Raw genomic sequence first — 20,743 nt, forward strand, 5'->3', positions numbered from 1 at the left:
CTCTCTCTCTCTCTCTCTCTCTCTCTCTCTCTCTCTCTCTCTCTCTCTCTCTCTCTCCCCTCCCTCTCTCTCTCTCTCTCCTGCAGTGACCACCACAGAACATCAACAGCCCTCTGTCCGTGTTGCTGAAGCTGCAACATAATTACACCCATTTCTGACTGAAAAGTTCTGCTACCGAAATCCCTCATTTGTTTAGGAAAAACATTCCCTGTTCCCTCAACCCTTGCCCTCTTTACGTGACACGTGTATGCATCAAATGCATGCGACCAATAGGGCCTGACCTATAGCATAATCACATCAATAAACTCAGAACACCGTAACACATGACAGCAAAAATGGATAACCTCAAAACAGGGGAATGTTTACTAATTGCTCAGAAGTTAAAGGGGAAGTCAGATGTGGGGAATACATTTGACCCGTTGTGGAAAATAACAAAGATCAAGAAAATGAAGGTAAGGCCCTGCTTGCATATGATGTGCGCCAAACAGGTGCTGCTAGATTTCAATAGATTTCAATATAATTTTTCGGACCCGTTTGGAACAATGTAAACAACGTTAAATTAATGATAAGCTTTACCAGAGATTCCGTTTTTTTGTAAAGCCTTCATTACGGCAGAAACGCGAATGCAATTTCAGAAATGGAACGGTTTGTTATTTATTCAGTGGCTGAGTTGTTATTTTATTTGAAAACTAAAATGCTTGAAAGGCATTTCAAATCATGACTGCCTTCTATGCTGCGTGATGACATGAACAAATGAATGATTGATTGATACAGTAGCCTATATAACTGTTGAAATATACTGTAGGCTTAAGTAAGTTACAATACTAAGACAGGACAGGCTCTCAGGCCTACAGCTCTACAGCTGGTGGTTATCTAAGGCTGCTATACTAAGCCTACTAATGATAATGACATTTCTTCTTATTATAATGATGATCATAATAATAATAGTAATAATAACAATAAGAAGGAGGTCAAGGAAAAAGGAGGCTATTATTATTATTAGACATATCATTTTTCGGACAATTTGGAAAAGTGTAAACAACCCTAAATAAATGATACATAATATCAGAGGCTGGAATAACAAAAACAAAGTATAAAGCCTTTAAAAACAGCAGAATTTGTGAAATTGTGAGGCTTGACTATTGATTACAGATGTAATTAAGTTTATATATATATATATATATATATATATATATACCCGAAAGCTAGACCACAACACTGATAGTCTCATACACTATATATACAAGAGTATGTGGACACCCCTTCACATTTGTGTATTGTGAAGTAGAAACATCTAGGAGAAACAATGGCTCAGCCGCGAAGTGGTAGGCCACACAAGCTCACAAGCTTGTCTGGTCCCCACAAGGATAGTAAAACCAAAAACACACAGGCGCACAGACACACGCACAGACGCACAAACACACACCGCACAGGGCCCCTCATACTCCTTCCCTTTAATTACCCATCATATGTGATTGTTCATTAATCCTCGCCTGGAAATAGACTCACACACCCAGTTATTAGCGGCTACATACTGATCTCTCTCCCCCTCTCTCCACCCCCTCTTCCCCTCTCTCTATTATGGCAGCACCAGCACCAATCTCCTTTTAGAAGAACACAGATTCTTATTCCAGAAGCTTCCCGGAAAAGGCTGAGGTACCGGGGGAATTCCCAAATCCACCACAGAGAACAGAATTCCAAAACAGAGAATATGGGACACTGGCTGCATTCCTCTGGGCTGCTGAAATGGGAACGCTGGGAAAAGCTGCTGTAGAGAGACTGGTGTACAACTGGGCTTATGGTCAGGATTAAAACTAAAGCCCAAACCCTTTCCAGCTGACAATACATTCAGAAGTGTAAACCCTCTCACACTCTGTATGAAGGCCACTGAAACACAAAGGTTATAATTATCCAACACAACATAACCACTGTTTAATAACAACTTGTATTCCACCTCGCGTTCTCTTCCACTTTTACTCTCTCACATTTATCCACCTCTCTCCTCACGTCTCATTCCCCCCCCCCCCCCCCCCCCCCTTAATGACCAATCCATCCCTCTCTCCAAATGTCTCCTTCCTCCACACTGCCACTCTACAAAGGAACCCAACTGTGTGAGTGGGAGAGAAAGAGAGAAAGGTGGGCAGAGAGGAGGGATTGGGGTGCTTCGCTGAGAAAGCAGAGTTGGTAGGCTCTGGCTGTGTGTGAGCAGATGTCTGTATGTGTGTGTGTGTGTGTGTGTGTGTGTGTGTGTTGTGTGCGTGCGCGCAAGTGTGTAAGAACATCTCCCAATTAATAACAACCAATTAAGCCCACTATAGTGCTAGCCCGCACTGAGGCTCATTAGAGGGGTGCGTGTGTGTGCGTGCATTAGTGTGCGTGTGACAGCAGGAAATAGATGCTGATGATGTGCGCTTTTCATCACGTTATCACACTCTCACGGATGAGAGGCTGCAAACTGTCATCATCTGGTGTTAGTCTTTTAATAGGAGAGGAGAAGGAGAGGATGCTGTTTTTCATTAAGCGTTCTGTTGCATGCGGAACTAAATGTTTAGGAGTGCATGCATTTTTTTTAAACCCCAGCACGCACACAACTAACGACCAATCATATGCATTTAGGCCTACACCAATTCAGTGCCCATAACTGTTTTATTCAAAGCCTGTATCGTGTACCCTTGACCTGAATTGGGATTTAGAATTATTTGCATGAATGGTGCATTTTGTGGGTTTTATATACAGGATTATATTTGATGTGTGATTGTGTGTCATGTGAGAAAGGGATTTCTGTACATGACGTAATACTGCCCTCTAGTGTTTATGATGCAACATCACTGCCCAACCTAAATAGTTGTGGCGTTTTGATGTTTGTGGGCCTGAAAGCTGCTTCAAAAAGGTGAAAGCTACACGGGAACATGTCCAACCAAACACACTCCCAGAGGGTTAGTCTCACGAGGCAGACCTTTCAGGGTACATATGGGCCTTCATATGTAAATCTGTAGTGACAGACTGACCACTTCAAAGCCTTTCATAGGGACCATGACTGAATTAAAGAGCTGAACATGGTATGGTTTGGAGAGCTTAACATCTCAGAGAGAGAGAGAGAGAGAGAGATTTCCAGAACAACAGAGCCAGGGTTGGTGCCAGGGTTGGTGAGAAAGGACCAGTATAGACAGAAAAGTCAGTCAATAATCCATCAGAAAGAGCCTTTTTTTTCAAACTGCATGGTCTTTCTAAGCTCCATCCATCTGTCCATTGAAATCAAGAGGCATATAAGGTTTAAGTTGGGCTACTTAGTTTCTCACCACTGTGAACCCTGGGTGCTCAATGCACCTGTAAGTGAAAAAGCCTCTTTCAATATGCCAATCTGCCTAGCAACAACTATACAGAAACCCAGTGAAGGCTGAAAGAGGAGAGGGTAACTCCCATACAGCAAAGAGCTCCAGACAGAAAACAGGAAGGTTGTATGGGAGAAAAACACTCCAAGGCTTTTCACTCCTGCGACACGGCTCCATCTAAATGACAAAGAGACAAAGACCAGTTAAAGCGGAGCACGAAACACACCGACAAAAGGAGAGAAAGACGAGAAAAAACAAGAAAAACAACGTCTGTGCGCCTTACACACACACAACACACACACCTCTATTCACTATGCTTTTGTGCCCCTTGCTTCTGTTTTCCCTGTTGCCTCTCAGCTCCCATACCCAACTCTACCGTGTGTGTGTGTGTGTGTGTGTGTGTGTGTGTGTGTGTGTGTGTGTGTGTGTGTGTGTGTGTGTGTGTGTGTGTGTGTGTGTGTGTGTAGCCTGCTGTGCCAACACAGAAGTCGACAGGGGTGCAGCGGATTGGCGACCGGAGGAAGGGAGGCTGACAGAAAGAGGGAAGAAAATACAAGAGAGCAGAAGGAAAGGAAAAGAGAGGGAGGGCAGGCTGAGGTAAGCAACGTTCTCAGAGCGGTAGTTCATTACAGCTGACCTTCACACTGACCCACAGAGAATACAGCAGCAGGACCACTGCTACGACACACACACCCAGAAGCAGCTTCCGTCTATTCTCTTCAGTATAGAGAGGGGAAGTGGAGTGGAGCTGGCCCAGACCCAGAGAGAGAGAGATAACAGAGCCAGCCTGGAAAAGCCTTTCTAGGTTCTGACTCCTTACAAAGACCCCTGACTCACTCACTCACTCACTCACTCACTCACTCACTCACTCACTCACTCACTCACTCACTCACTGACTCTCATTTGTTTAGCGGCTGTGTATGTATGTGTATGTGCTAGTATAGACTTGAATAAAGCCAGTCCTACCTTGGGCCATTTGGGGTTAAGCAGGCGGGCTTTGAGGGCGTCGTCCAGGGCGGTCTGGTACTGTCCCAGGTGGAGAAGGGCCGCAGAGCGGTTACTGTACAGGATGCAGTTCTGAGGGTCAGCAGACAGGGCCTCCCCGTAGAGCTGCACTGCCAGGCTGTACTGCCCCCGTTGGCATGCCTGGTTACTGCGACGTACTGCCTCCAGAAACTCTGCCTTAGAAAGGATTGTTGGCCCGGGAGGGATGCAAGGATGAGGGTCTGTCTGGCAGAGAGGGGGAGGGATGGGGCGAGCAGAGGTAGAGGACGAAGAGGAGGAAGAAGGAGGGTTGGTGGCTCGGGTAGAAGAGCGAGGGCCGAAGAGTGAGAACTGAGATGGAGAGGGAGGAGGAAGAAGAGAAATGTGGGGAAGAGTGGTCAGTTATCTTTTCATTCAATCAGACACATTTTTCTCAACATTAAAGTCATTTTACAGTCCAGAGAACCATGTTGATAAACATCTGAGATTCTAATCTGTTCCACCAAAACATTAAAGCAATATTTATATCTGCATTTGATATTGTGTGTGTGTGTGTTTAACTATTCTTGCGGGTCAGGTTTAGGTTTTAGGGTTAAGGTTAGGGTAAGATTTTTGAATGGTACTGAATTGTGTGTCCCCACAAGGTTAGCTGTACAAGACTGTGTGCGTGTACGTTGAGGTTAGCCCTCTGTTGCCTCAACTTAGAAAAGCTGCTTCCCTCCCTGATCTGCTGTTGCCAGATTTGTCCTTTCAGAATGACTTACACCAAGGCTGTCATTATCGCTCGCTCTCTCTCACACACACACACACACACACACACACACACACACACACACACACACACACACACACACACACAGACACACACACACACACACACACACACACACACACACACACACACACACACACACACACAGTCCCAGTGGCTTTATCTGTCCAAACAGCTGATTGGAGCACTAACTCACACAGTAGGAAGTTTCCACTGAGAATACACAGAGAGAGAGAGAGATAGACAGAGAGACACAGAGAGAGAGCGAAAGAGACAGAGAGAGAGTGAGCGAGAGAAGCTTTTCAACCTGTGTATACAGCCAATAGGCTTGTATGCATTAGTCAAAACTGTTTTGTTGGAACAGTAGTACAATAACACCCTCTTCACAAGCACACACACTCACATGCATACACACTTACGCACACACACACACACACCACTTCCATGTCCCTCCCCCCCCCCTCCCAGCTCAGCCCAGGTCAGCAGGGAGAAACACATTCCTGAGAGAATGAAACCAGGGACCTCCTCTGACAAAGAGAGCGAGAGAGACACACTAAAGATTCAACCACCACGTGCTCTTTGTCACCCAAGTAACACACCACCTGTAAAAAAGAATGTTACATTTGTATCTTGTCTTATTATTAAAGTAATACTGTAACATGGCCTCTTTTATTTTCCACTAAATTGCTATGAAATGCAATGTGCTACATACTAGCGCGGCATGGGCTGAATAGCTGCGTCACTTGGACACAACATCAAACGCATCATCAAAGCGCTTTGGTTGATGTTGATGGGTTAGCCAGCCTATAATGCAGCGAGATATATAGCCCATAGTCTCTGCTTTGTAAAATAAACATTTTTTTTTTTTGGTCATTGAGTTATATTTACCCTTTCTTTCTTCGGTCGATGTTTCTCCATCCTGTCCTAGTTTTATACTCAGCGGCAGCAACTTAAAACTTTCATCCCATGCAGTCCGCTTCCCAAACAGGACAGAGAAACAGTGCGATCTCACACAACAATGTAGTAGGAAGGAACTCCAACCATTCTGTTTTCATGGACCTCAAAAAAGTGAACAATCATGCGATATTCCCACTCTACCGGTCGCGAACTAACTAAAGTTATTTCCCAGAAAGTGCGCCATGTTGTCAAATCCGTTTTTCCCCGAGTAACGGAATTTGTGGCCGGTGGAGGCGTGTCTCGGTAGGCTCGAGCTCCACGGATGCAAGCTCCAGTCGGTCTCCAGGTCTCAGTTACTCGTGGTGACATCAGAGAGGGGTTGAGTTACCTAGCAGCTATTCATTCCATTGTGGAGCTGTGGGTATTGTTCCTACAGCATTTTGGTAATAGATCATTACTTTCTGCAACCCTCTTAGTAAATAAACATACACAAGGTGCAGTTTACTCAAAAGTCGATTGCACAATGGCCTTGAATCAAAGGGTGATAAACAAATGAAGAAGAAATCTAGAAAAAGACAATACAGACAACATCCCCTCTGCATTTCAGTAACATATTCTGGTTATGCCTTATTTTGGGGTACATTTAAGAAATTGCTAAAATGTCAATGACATAATAAATAAAAACAGGACATCCAAACACTGTTTGTATTTGACAACTATGTGTTTTCTTATACTAGTAACATCAATGTACAACTTACAGTGGTTAAGTTACAGTCATGAATGCTGAGTGCAGACAGTGGTTGAAAATAAACCGTTTTGTACACTATAGACTTGAAACATGGTCTTCCCTCCACAACAGCCCCTGACACTACTATCACTATTTACTGTACAACTACTATGTTAGTATTCATATGCCTGGGTGAGGAAATATATGTATTTGTACATCTCTTTTTGACCTGCACTGTTGGAGCTCGGGGGCTTAAGAACTTCACTGTACCCTGTGCATATGACTAATAAACGAATTGAATCAAATCAAATAAATGGTGTGCCTAAATAGAGCAGGCACCACCACATCACATTGGCACTGCATCGCCTACTAAAGCACATTGTTTGCGCTTCCTGGTCTAGTGCACGTTGGGTTTTGTCATCCTGAGGCGGAGCTTGTGTAGTTCTTGGTGTTGGGCCCGTCAGTTGGCCCTCCTGACATGTTGTCCAGGGCCCTAAAGATTGGCTCCTCGATGTCTCCACCAGTCTTCCTCTGCTGCTCAAGCAGAGTGGGAGAGGGTTTTACCAGAGCAGCTGAACAGCTGTAGGCAAGGAGACAGACGGTTACAAACTCCCGTGTGTGCGTGCTGTGCGAGAGAGACAGCATGTGTGCAGTGTGTGTGTGTCTGTGAGTGTGTAGTTTCCCGACCGTGTCCCCTGTGTGCAGTCCTGTGGCTGTACTGTGATGCACGACAGAGAGACGTGCTCCAGCAAGACAGACTGAACCCCAGACAACTCCTTCTGTTGAACCAGACCCTCAGACAGTCTGGAGAGGACAGGAGAGGAGAACATATTGTTCCATAGACCCTCGGACAGTCTAGAGCGGACAGAAGACGAGAACATATACTAGTAACATGAGCTCCAGACAGACACTTAAGCACACTCCCACTGCTGCCCAACTGATCTACAGTACTTCTACTGCCATATGTTTCATCAAACATTAAGCGACAACTGCTAACACAACTAGTAGGGCTGTGCTTCACTGTCTGACCCTGTACACACAATGTGTTTAAATGTGACAGAATGTGACAAATATTATTGTACGGGACAGCTGAAGTTACTGGGCCTGACGGTCCACTCTGACCCCCTGTGGTGAGGTCTACTGGAGGGAGTGTTGGGGGTGGGAACATAAGGAGAGGTGAAGGTGGAGGAGGAGTAGGAGATGGGGGTGGTGTTGTCAACCATGCCATCCTCCTCTAGGTCAGGGTCCGGGTGGTTGGAGTTTGAGAGGCTGGAAGGATGGACCGCAGCACACAGAGACAGCTCATCCTGTTGACACCTGCAACGGAGAGGAATGGGTTAGGATCAGACTCTATTCCAGTTGACATTGTATGTTGCATGAAGCACTTCGTGAAGAAACGTGAGTGAGGTAGTCGTCGTCGCTCACATGCCAAAGCAGTTCCTCTGAGAGCACTGTGGTCGGTGGGAGAAGCCAAAGCAGTTCCTCTGAGAGCACTGTGGTCGGTGAGAGAAGCCAAAGCAGTTCCTGTGAGAGCACTGTGGTCGGTGGGAGAAGCCAAAGCAGTTCCTCTGAGAGCACTGTGGTCGGTGGGAGAAGCCAAAGCAGTTCCTCTGAGAGCACTGTGGTCGGTGGGAGAAGTCAAAGCAGTTCCTCTGAGAGCACTGTGGTCGGTGGGAGAAGCCAAAGCAGTTCCTCTGAGAGCACTGTGGTCGGTGGGAGAAGTCAAAGCAGTTCAACTTCAGCAGTTTAAAGAAGGTTTATATCCCACCACGTCTGATATGCATTAACATTTGAGTCATTTAGCAGACGCTCTTATCCAGAGCCACTTACACAGTGTATTCATCTTAAGATAGCTATCAAAACCACATATCACAGGCATAGAAAGTACATTGTTTCCTCAATAACTAGCTATCAGTAGATTCAGAGCTAGATGTGCAAGTGCTTTCAATACTGTCCTCAGCCCCCAGCAAACACCTGTGGAACCTCTACACAACAACACAAATGTTAACACAATAATAGCCTGAACTGTATCATTATATAAGTATAATTATATATATATATATATATATATATATATATATATATATATATATATATATATATATTATATAAGGCTTATGTGAATAGAGAGAAGGAAAAAAAGAAGGAAGGTATTTTCAGAGAAAAAGGCAGAAGCTTCCTAATGAGATTCACAGTAACAGAATTCGGCTCAAACTAATTCAATGTGTCATTGAACCAATTTCACTTTATGGCAGCAAGATGCGGGGTTCACTTGCTAAACAAGATTTAACCCAATTGGACAAACACCCAATCGAAACCCTGTATGCAGAGTTCTGTAAGAATGTCCTACATGTCCAGAGGAAAACTACAAACAATGCATGCAGGGCAGAATTAGGCCAATGTCCACTAATAATAAAAACTAAAAAAAGTGCAATTAAGTTTTGGAACTAAAATACAGTGACCCCCCTCTCATATCATTACCAAGCCCTGCAATGCCAAGAGCTGAGCAAAGAAAAGAGTTCACAAACCTGTTCTAATAACACACTGAAGCCTCAGGACCAGAACATCCAATCAATCAGAATAAACCAAATTACGAGACAGTCAAAACAAAACTACATTACTTATTGGGAAACACAAGCACAAGCACAGAGTAAAATGCAGTGCTATCTGGCCCTAAATTGACAGTACACCGTGGCTAACTATTTAACCATGGTTACTGATCAAAACCTTAGAAAAAAACCTTGACAAAGTACAGGCTCGGTGAGCACAGCCTTGCCATTGAGAAGGGTAGACACAGGAAAACCTGGTTAAAAAAAGTGAGGCCTGCGTCCACAGAGACATACCAGCTCTACTGGTAGTACTGCTACTACCAGCAGTACTACACCTGCCTCTTTCGACTACACAAGTTGTTCTGCTTCCACGAGCACATCCAATGCTAGCATCAGTAATTCTACATTTGTTGTTAGCCCAGCTAGCATGGACACTTTAGGAATCTGATGCAGCCAAAGAGCTACTGCCCCCTTACCCAGGAAAGCACCGGACAACAGACATATGGACTTGGACCATCGAAGAGGCACAAATATGATGAGAACTACATTGATTTGTGGTTCACTTATATTGGGAGCAGTGCCTTTCTTCAGCCACAGTGTGTTGTATGTGCATAAGTACTATCTCACAACTCAATGAAACCTTCACTCTTGTGCAGGCATTTAGAACCAAGAAATGCCCATTTGAAAAATAAGCCACGGGAGTTTTTTTGAGCGTGAATTGAGACGACTTGAGTATAAGACATGAATAAAAGTAACATATACCGTTAATAAGAAGGGGCTAGAAGCGTCTTATATGGTGAGCTACAGAGTGGCTAGGACAGGCAAGCCACATAATATTGTGGAGGACTTACTTCTTCCTGCTGCCGCGGGTATGGCTGGAACAATGCTGGGGGAAAAGGCCAAAAAAACGATAAAGACAATTCCTTCATCAAACAACACTGTTTCACGACACATCAGTGACATGGCAGGAGATGTTTTGAAACAAGTACTGCTTCGCATACAAGCCAGTGAATTCTATGGGGGGGGGGGGGGGGGGGGGTCAATTAAGGAAGACATCCTCTTCTGCAAACCACTGGAAACAGGACAACAGGAGAGGATATTTTTAAAGTACTGGACAGCTTTGTGACATCAAATGGACTTTGGTGGTCAAGATGTGTTGGTATCTGTACTGATGGCGTAAAAGCCATGACAGGGAAACATAGCGGAGTGGTAACGCACATGCAAGCAGTTGCTCCCGATGCCACTTGGGTACACTGCAGCTTCCACCGAGAGGCTCTTGCTGCCATGAGAATGTCTGATAGCTTGAAAGATGTTTTGGACACTGGAGTGAAAATGGTTAACTTTGTTAAAGCAAGGCCCCTGAACTCTTTTCTGCACATTGCAATGATATGGGCAGCAACCAGGCGACGCTTTTAAAACATACAGAAGTGTGCTGGTTATCAAGGGGCAAAGTATTGGCACGTTTTTTTACTGACCATAATTTTACTTGTCTGACCGCTTGCATGATGACCAATTTCTCACATGACTGGCCAATCTGGGTGATGTTTTTTCTCGCCTGAATTATCTGAATCTAGGATTACAGGGACTCTCCCAAACTATATTCAATGTGCAGGGACAAAATTGAGGCTATGATTAAGAAGTTGGAGCTCTTCCCTGTCTGCATTAACAAGGACAACACACAGGTCTTTCCACCATTTCTATTTTTTCTGTGTACAAATGAACTCAAGCTTACGGACAATGTCAAATGTGGTATAGCGAAGCACCTGAGTGAGTTGAGTGCGCAATTATGTAGTTACTTTCCCGAAACTGATGACACAAACAACTGGATTGATTATCCCTTTCATGCCCTGCCTTTAGTCCACTTACCGATATCTGAAAAACAGAGCCTCATCGAAATTGCAACAAGCGGTTCTGTGAAAATTGAATTTAATCAGAAGCCACTGCCAGATTTCTGGATTGTGCTGCGCTCAGGGTATCCTGCCTTGGCAAATCGTGCTGTTAAGACACTGATGCCCTTTGCAACCATGTATCTATGTGAGAGTGGATTCTCGGCCCTCACTAGCATGAAAACTAAATACAGGCACATACTGTGTGTGGAAAAAGACTGAGACTCTCTCCAATACAACCCAACGTTGCAGAGTTATGTGCATATTTTCAAGCACACCCTTCTCATTAACTTGTGGTGAGTTACTCACATGGTTTTATATGTAAGATGGATAAATAAAGAGCAAAATTATTGATTATTATTATATTATTATTTGTGCCCTTGTCCTATAAGAGCTCTTTGTCACTTCCCACGAGCCGGGTTGTGACAAAAACTCGCACTCATTCTTATGTTTAATAAATGTATGGTATAGTGTGTGGCAGGCTTACAATGATGTCAAAAAAACAACATTTAAGAGTGCGTTTTTGTTGAAGACTCCACAGTTGGCCTCGAATGACAGGATGGTGTCCTGACACTGGTCATGCTCCCTGCAGCAAAGTCTGTCTGTGCAAACACACCTGTCACAGGAAGACAGGCAAGAGATAGTCAGCAACAGCCGCAACAACAACAAGAGACCAGGTTAGGCTAACTGAAATTTTGTGAAGTAAAACAGAGGAAAAACTAATGGGCACATGAATTATCATCATCAATCACATTCTAGTTTTAATACCTCATACAATTATAAACTAGATAATATTATTAAAAGGGGAACCGAATCTGAGAAGGGAACATGTTGGATACAACACCAACCACCTACCTAAATCCTCATAGGTTGCCACCTTGTTCACTGAGCTGCACCAAAGTGTTCCAGGCATGATGAAACCACGTTTTGGTGCACCTGGGTCACCAACCTTGAACTATCACCACCGTCTCTGAGAGGATTCTGGAATGCCGATGACCTGGCATCATAACCATCTTCCTCATCAACAACGCCCAGTGCCTCCTGTCCACCCTTGTCTTTGTGTGTATCTCAGAGGCTTCTTCAACGGCTGCGCGCAGGGTAACCGTTCGAGAGCTAACGGAAGCACACAGAGTTTACAGTACAACAGTGGACTTACATTAAACCGTTTACCAGGACGGTCAGAAACCTGGGGAGGAGGGGTGATGGGTTTGACTGTTATGTCGGAGGAAGCTGTGTCTTGTTGGAGGTAATTATAGTCCAGAACCTTAAAAAAGGGTTCCGTATAGCACCAAAAAGGGACAAAAAAAAGTATTTTACACGGTATAGATTATAGAACCATTTGTTTTTATTGTGTAGAAGAAATGGTGCTATATATGGAACGAAAAAGGGTTCTACGGATCTCTTCATATACAGTGCATTCGCAAAGTATTCAGACCCCTTCCCTTTTCTATTTTTCTTTTACCTTACAGCGTTGTTCTAAAATGTATTAAAATAAAAAAACATTTCCTCATCAATCTACACACAAAACCCCATAATGATAAATCGAAAACAGTTTTTTTTAGAATTTTGCTAATTTATTACAAATAAAAACAGAATTACATTACCCTTTGCTATGAGACTCGAAATTGAGCTCAGGTTCCATTGATCCATTGATCATCCTTGAGATGTTTTTACAACTTGATTGGAGTCCACCTGTGGTAAATTCAATTGATTGGACATGATTTGGAAAAGGCACACACCTGTCTATATAAGGTCCCAAAGTTGACAGTGCATGTCAGAGAAAAAAACAAGCCATGAGGTCGAAGGAATTGTCCGTAGAGCTCCTAGACAGGATTCTGAGCAATCAGGGGAGAAGGGCCTTGGTCAGGGAGGTGACCAAGAACCCAATGGTCACTTTGACAGAGTTCCAGAGTTCCTCTGTGGAGATAGGAGAACCTTCCAGAAGGACAACCATCTCTGCAGCACACCACCAGTCAGGTCTTTATGGTAGAGTGGCCAGACGGAAGCCACTTCTCAGTAAAAGGCACATGACAGCCCACTTTCCAAAAGGCATCTAAAGGACTCAGACAATGAGAAACAAGATTTTCTGGTCTGATGAAACCAGGATTGAACACTTTGGCCTTAATGCCAAGCGTCACGTCTGGAGGAAACCTGGTACTATCCCTACGGTGAAGCATGGTGGTGGCAGCATCATGCTGTGGGGATGTTTTTCAGTGGCAGGGACTGGGAGATTAGTCAGGTTTGAGGGAAAGATGAACAGAGCAAAGTACAGAGAGATCCTTGATGGAAACCTGCTCCAGCGCGCTCAGGACCTCAGACTGGTGCGAAGATTCACCTTCCAACAGGACAACGACCCTAAGCATACAGTTTCGGGACAAGTCTCTGAATGTCCTTGAGTGGCCCAGCCAGAGCCCGGACTTGAACCCGATCGAACTTCTCTGGTGAAACCTGAAAATAGCTGTTCAGAGACGCTCCCCATCCAACCTGACAGAGCTTGAGAGGATCTGCAGAGAAGTATGAGAGAAACTCCCCAAATGCAGGTGTGCCAAGCCTGTAGCATCATATACCAAGAAGACTCAAGGCTGTAATCGTTGCCAAAGGTGCTTCAACAAAGTGCTGAGTAAAGGGTCTGAATACTTATGTAAATGTGATATTTCATTATTTTTTATTTTTAATACATTTGTAAACAATTCCAAAAACCTGTTTTTGCTTTGTCATTATGGGGTAGTGTGTGTAGATTGATGAGAAAAAATAAGCAATGTAATCAATTTTAGAATAAAGTTGTTACTTAACAAAATGTTGAAAAAGTCAAGGGGTCTGAATATTTTCTGAATGCACTGTATGGCCTACAAAAAAGTTATACTGTATATAGAACACAAAGCACCCTTTTTTTGCAGTGGGTGATGGTATAGCTCCTGAGTGGCGCAGCGGTCTAAGGTGCTCCATCTCAGTGCTGGTGGTGTCACTACAGACACCCTGGTTCGAATCCAGTCTGTATCACAACTGGCCGAGATTGGGAGTTCCATAGGGCGACGCACAATTGGCCCAGCGTTGGCTGGTATAGGCCGTCATTGTAAATAAGAATTTCTTATTAACTGACTTGCCTAGTAAAATAAATAAGTCTATACTGCAAGGTACACAGTGGAGTTCAAGTCTAAAGTGACAGATGTCTGGGCCAACAGGTCCATTGAAGAAGAGATTCAATACTGTTTTACCTTTATTTAGTTAAGAACAAATTCTTATTTACAATGACGGCCTACCGGGGAACATTGGGTTAACTGCTTTGTTCAGGGGAAGAAAAAACAGATGTTTACCTTGTCAGCTTGGGGATTCAATCCAGCAACCTTTCGGTTACTGGCCCAACACTCTAACCACTAGGCTACCTGCCACCCCTAATAATAGGTCTATCAAGAGAGCCAAAGTCCACCTGTCTCCCACTGCTTGTCTACTCAGACCGCTGGTTCTCAAACCTCAACTGATTCACAACCTCACCTGATTCACAAAAACATCCTTCCATGTCACAGATGCTGCTATAAAATGAGGGAATTTCACAGAATGTTTATGCATTAATCCTTTGCATGCTCTCTCCCAAGAGTGTGAGTATGAACAGCAGCAGAAGGCAAATACTGTACATAATGTGTATGTAGTATAGCCACAAAACATCTGCAACTTTATTCTGTACTTGAAAATAAATTTCATATTCAAGTTCATTACAACAGACCTTTACAGCTTTCATATTTTATTTTACTTTATATTGCATTACTGTTTAACATACACTATCAGAGATGATTTCACATTTGAGAATGTCTAGCAATCAAACCTACTACAGATCAATGTATACGTCACATGATCAAGACAGGGCTCACGCTCAGCATGTATTTTGTGCGCATTTGTTATCTGTCTGTCACAGTAAAATGCAGTGCAGTGCAATATGACCATGTCGACATAATTGTTTAGTATTTCATCAGGCTTGGAGTAATTTCTTTGTTCTCCGCGAGAGAGAGAGCTAGAGAGAGACAGACAGAGATAGAGAGACAGACAGAGGTAGAGAGATAGACAGAGATAGAGAGACAGACAGTGATAGAGAGCTAGAGAGAGAGAGAGAGACAGACAGAAATAGAGAGACAGACAGTGATAGAGAGACAGACAGTGATAGAGAGACAGACAGTGATAGAGAGACAGAGAGACAGACAGAGAGAGAGAGACAGACAGAGATAGAGAGACAGACAGAGATAGAGAGACAGACAGTGATAGAGAGACAGACAGTGATATAGAGACAGACAGTGATATAGAGACAGACAGAGATAGAGAGACAGAGAGACAGACAGAGAGAGAGAGAAACAGACAAACAGATAGATAGAGAAAGAAAGAAATAGAGAGCAATATCTAAATCAGTGCATTCCAGGTTTCTATGATATCCCATGGTTCTTAGGCGAGCTAATGCTTCAATAACATGACATGTTATCAACATAAACAGCTAATACTAACTATGTAAACATCTTCATACATAAATAACATCAATATATGTTCCGTAACATCCATCATATCCTCCTTTTAACAAACTGTTTGTACATACAGTACCACTTGAAGATGATGCTTTGTCAGAGCAAACCCTAGTACCCTGCAGTTACGGTATAGAAGTATAGAATAGAGATTATGACCATGTCATGAGAGCACAGTATAGAAGTATAGAACACAGATTATGACCATGTCATAAGAGCACAGTATAGAAGTATAGAACACAGATTATGACCATGTCGTAAGGGCACAGTATAGAAGCATAGAACACAGATTATGGCCATGTCATAAGAGCACAGTATAGAAGTATAGGACACAGATTATGACCATGTCATAAGAGCACAGTATAGAAGTATATAATACAGAGTATGACCATGTCCTTAGAGCAAAGTATAGAAGTATAGAATACAGATTATGACCATGTCATGAGAGCACAGTATAGAAGTATAGAACACAGATTATGACCATGTCATAAGAGCACAGTATAGAAGTATAGAACACAGATTATGACCATGCCATAACTCTGTACAGCACAATCCAGGGTGGGGGTCAGAGACGATGTCATCTACATAATGTAATCTATATAATGTGTTGCAGTTCTTTTTGTTTCACTGTAAACACTGTGTTGATGAGTACATGCATACAATAAGCATTCTGTCAGCACATGAAGAAAGAAGTTGTAAAAACAGATTAATTTGCTGCTAATTCAGGTTCACATTACTAAAAGTAGGAAGACCAAGAATGGAAGACAAAATAATATATTTGAGAGGAAGTTAGAAACAGCCTGGGGTGGATGAATCTAGGGAGGAGGAGAAGAGGAAGAAGAGGTCGTGACTTAGTCGTCCGTGTCTTTAACGGTGTTGTCATCTAGGAGGACGTGCCAGCGCTCAATCTTCTTGTCTTTGTTCTTCAGACATTCGTACCAGTGCTTCAGACATTCCCCCTTGGCTGTGATGCCCAGCTGGCACCCTCCTGAAGGGGAGAAGGTTTTTACTTTAAAGTCAGCTTTAAAAGTGCACAATATAGTTTGCTAAACATTGAAAGTACATTCATTCTGCCATCGTTACTGAACTCCCCAATGAAATCGTTGGATTTCTCAACTGACCAATGAAAATGCTGGATTTGCCCCATGTCAAAATCCCAACTCACCAATGAAATCATTGGATGTTCCCATGTCATAGTCCCAGACTGAGATGTCCAGGCTCTTCTTGGCCAGCTCACCATGTTTGATCTCATAGCTGAACTCCTGCAACACAACTTCAGCCATCACACTCCATGCTCAGTGCAAAGACCCAGACCGCCATTACACTCTGTATTAATAAAACAATGGCCTGGAACCTGATATTGTGTTGTTATTGATATATATGAGGGGACATTAACCTCGTTGAACTCTGGGTTCAGCGTCTTCTTTTTTATCTGAGTCTTGTTCTTGGCTTTCTTCCCCATGTCTGGTTTCAGGAAGCTGCAGGTCACAATCACAGGAGAGAGAATCAATCCACATTCAATCAACCAACCAATCAATCTAGCCATCCGTCCATCCACCCGTCCATCCGTTCATCAAATGTTTAAGGCTGTAGGACAGGGTCATAGAAGAGGAAGGTGAACATCAGCAATCAAGGTAGTTATATATAAATATACAGTGGGGAGAACAAGTACTTGATACACTGCCGATTTTGCAGGTTTTCCTACTTACAAAGCATGTAGAGGTCTGTAATTTTTATCATAGGTACACTTCAACTGTGAGATACTGAATCTAAAACAAAAATGCAGAGAATCACATTGTATGATTTTTAAGTAATTAATTTGTGTTTTATTGCATGACATAAGTATTTGATCACCTACCAACCAGTAAGAATTCTGGCTCTCACAGACCTGTTAGTCTTTCTTTAAGAAGCCCTCCTGTTCTCCACTCATTACCTGTATTAACTGCACCTGTTTGAACTCGTTACCTGTATAAAAGACACCTGTCCACACACTCAATCAAACAGACTCCAACCTCTCCACAATGGCCAAGACCAGAGAGCTGTGTAAGGACATCAGGCAGGGATAAAATTGTAGACCTGCACAAGGCTGGGATGGGCTACAGGACAATAGGCAAGCAGCTTGGTGAGAAGGCAACAACTGTTGGCGCAATTATTAGAAAATGGAAGAAGTTCAAGATGACGGTCAATCACGCTTGGTCTGGGGCTCCATGCAAGATCTCACCTCGTGGGGCATCAATGATCATGAGGAAGGTGAGGGATCAGCCCAGAACTACACGACAGGACCTGGTCAATGACCTGAAGAGAGCTGGGACCACAGTCGCAAAGAAAACCATTAGTAACACACTACGCCGTCATGGATTAAAATCCTGCAGCGCATGCAAGGTCCCCCTGCTCAAGCCAGCGCATGTCCAGGCCCGTCTGAAGTTTGCCAATGATCATCTGGATGATCCAGAGGAGGAATGGGAGAAGGTCATGTGGTCTGATGAGACAAAAATCTAGCTTTTTGGTCTAAACTCCACTCGCCGTGTTTGGAGGAAGAATAAGGATGAGTACAACCCCAAGAACATCATCCCAACCGTGAAGCATGGTTGTGGAAACATTATTCTTTGGGGATGCTTTTCTGCAAAGGGGACAGGACGACTGCACCGTATTGAGGGGAGGATGGATGGGGCCATGTATCGCGAGAACCTCCTTCCCCCAGTAAGAGCATTGAAGATGGGTCGTGGCTGTGTCTTCCAGCATGACAATGACCCGAAACACACAGCCAGGCCTAGCCAGTCTCCAGACCTGAACCCAATAGAAAATCTTTGGAGGGAGCTGAAAGTCTGTATTGCCCAGCGACAGCCCCGAAACCTGAAGGATCTGGAGAAGGTCTGTATGGAGGAGTGGGCCAAAATCCCTGCAAAATCATACAATGTGATTTTCTGGATTTTTTGATTCCGTCTCTCACAGTTGAAGTGTACCTATGATAAAAATTACAGACCTCTACATGCTTTGTAAGTAGGAAAACCTGCAAAATCGGCAGTGTATCAAATACTTGTTCTCCCCACCTACAAACAAGCAAGATTTCTGGCTCTCACAGACCTGTAACTTCTTCTTTAAGACGCTCCTCTGTCCTCCACTCGTTACCTGTATTAATGGCACCTGTTTGAACTTGTTATCAGTATAAAAGACACCTGTCCACAACCTCAAACAGTCACACTCCAAACTCCACTATGGCCAAGACCAAAGATCTGTCAAAGGACACCAGAAACAAAATTGTAGACCTGCACCAGGCTGGGAAGACTGAATCTGCAATAGGTAAGCAACCTTGGTTTGAAGAAATCAACTGTGGGAGCAATTATTAGGAAAGGGAAGACATACAAGACCACTGATAATCTCCCTCGATCTGGGGCTCCACGCAAGATCTCACCCCGTGGGGTCAAAATGATCACAAAAATCCCAGAACCACACGGGGGGACCTAGTGAATGACCTGCAGAGAGCTGGGACCAAAGTAACAAAAGCCTACCATCAGTAACACACTACGCCGCCAGGGACTCAAATCCTGCAGTGCCAGACGTGTCCCCCTGCTTAAGCCAGTACATGTCCAGGCCCGTCTGAAGTTTGCTAGAGAGCATTTGGATGATCCAGAAGAAAATTGGGAGAATGTCATATGTCATAATGTCATAACTTTTTGTTAAAACTCAACTCGTCGTGTTTGGAGGACAAAGAATGCTGAGTTGCATCCAAAGAACACCATACCTACTGTGAAGCATGGGGGTGGAAACATCATGCTTTGGGGCTGTTTTTCTGCAAAGGGACCAGGACGACTGATCCGTGTAAAGGAAAGAATGAATGGGGTAATGTATCGTGAGATTTTGAGTGAAAACCTCCTTCCATCAGCAAGGGCATTGAAGATGAAACGTGGCTGGGTCTTTCAGCATGACAATGATCCCAAACACACCGCCCGGGCAACGAAGGAGTGGCTTCGTAAGAAGCATTTCAAGGTCCTGGAGTGGCCTAGCCAGTCTCCAGATCTCAACCCCATAGAAAATCTTTGGAGGGAGTTGAAAGTCCGTGTTGCCCAGCAACAGCCCCAAAACATCACTGCTCTAGAGGAGATCTGCATAGAGGAATGGGCCAAAATACCAGCAACAGTGTGTGAAAACCTTGTGAAGACTTACAGAAAACGTTTGACCTCTGTCATTGCCAACAAAGGGTATTTAAACAAAGTATTGAGATAAACTTTTGTTATTGACCAAATACTTATCTTCCACCATAATTTGCAAATAAATTCATTAAAAATCCTACAATGTGATTTTCTGGATTTTTTTTCTCATTTTGTCTGTCATAGTTGAAGTGTACCTATGATGAAAATTACAGGCCTCTCATCTTTTTAAGTGGGAGAACTTGCACAATTGGTGGCTGACTAAATACTTTTTTGCCCCACTGTATATACAGACAGACAGACAGACAGACAGACAGACAGACAGACAGACAGACAGACAGACAGACAGACAGACAGTGTAGCTAGATTAATAGAACACATACATCTTGACGAAGGGGTCTGAGTATCCATTAGAGTCCATAGCTGCCAGGTGAGCACATCGCACCACTCCCACTATCAGACGACCCTGCTGGGTACTGTAGGTTAGAGAGACCAGGATACGACCCCTCTCCTCTGCATCCTCCTTTACCTGTAGGACACACACACACACAGAAATGTACGCACACACGCACAGACAAGAAGTTTTGCAAGTGGATTTACATCCACTACGATAAAAAATGTCCCATATAGATTAACATATCAAAGATGTTCATGACATGTACAGTATATATAATCCATGCATGTACTGTACAGTGCATTTTATTCTAAAATGGATGAAATTGTTTTTTTCCCTCATCAATATACACTCAATACCCAATAATGACAAAGCAAAAACAGGTTTAGAAATGTTTGTGTTCCTCAGTATTTGGGGAGTTTCTCCCATTCTTCTCTGCAGATCCTCTCAAGCTCTGTCAGGTTGGATGGGGAGTGTCGCTGCACAGCTATTTTCAGGTATCTCCAAAGATGTTCGATCGGGTTCAAGTCCGGGCTCTGGCTGGGCTACTCA

General features: G+C 43.7%; 2 protein-coding genes across 2 annotated transcripts in view; both read right to left on the reverse strand.

Moving 5' to 3' along the window:
- LOC139408833 (tetratricopeptide repeat protein 28-like) overlaps positions 1-6,233 on the reverse strand; it is a 92,155-nt gene extending 85,922 nt beyond the window's left edge. The window contains exons 1-2 of the mRNA XM_071153199.1: positions 5,977-6,233; positions 4,299-4,667 (exon numbers count right to left, since the gene is read on the reverse strand). Of these exons, the coding sequence (XP_071009300.1) occupies positions 4,299-4,667; positions 5,977-6,006 (399 nt within the window). The 5' untranslated portion in view covers positions 6,007-6,233. The remainder of the gene's footprint in view (positions 1-4,298; positions 4,668-5,976) is intronic.
- A 9,270-nt stretch (positions 6,234-15,503) lies between these two features.
- LOC139409689 (rabphilin-3A-like) overlaps positions 15,504-20,743 on the reverse strand; it is a 33,258-nt gene continuing 28,018 nt past the window's right edge. The window contains exons 14-17 of the mRNA XM_071155096.1: positions 20,181-20,326; positions 17,046-17,127; positions 16,815-16,911; positions 15,504-16,637 (exon numbers count right to left, since the gene is read on the reverse strand). Coding sequence (XP_071011197.1) covers positions 16,501-16,637; positions 16,815-16,911; positions 17,046-17,127; positions 20,181-20,326 — 462 coding nt within the window. The 3' untranslated portion in view covers positions 15,504-16,500. The remainder of the gene's footprint in view (positions 16,638-16,814; positions 16,912-17,045; positions 17,128-20,180; positions 20,327-20,743) is intronic.

The sequence above is a fragment of the Oncorhynchus clarkii genome, chromosome 5, assembly GCF_045791955.1.
Source record: "Oncorhynchus clarkii lewisi isolate Uvic-CL-2024 chromosome 5, UVic_Ocla_1.0, whole genome shotgun sequence".
NCBI classification, from domain to species: domain Eukaryota; kingdom Metazoa; phylum Chordata; class Actinopteri; order Salmoniformes; family Salmonidae; genus Oncorhynchus; species Oncorhynchus clarkii.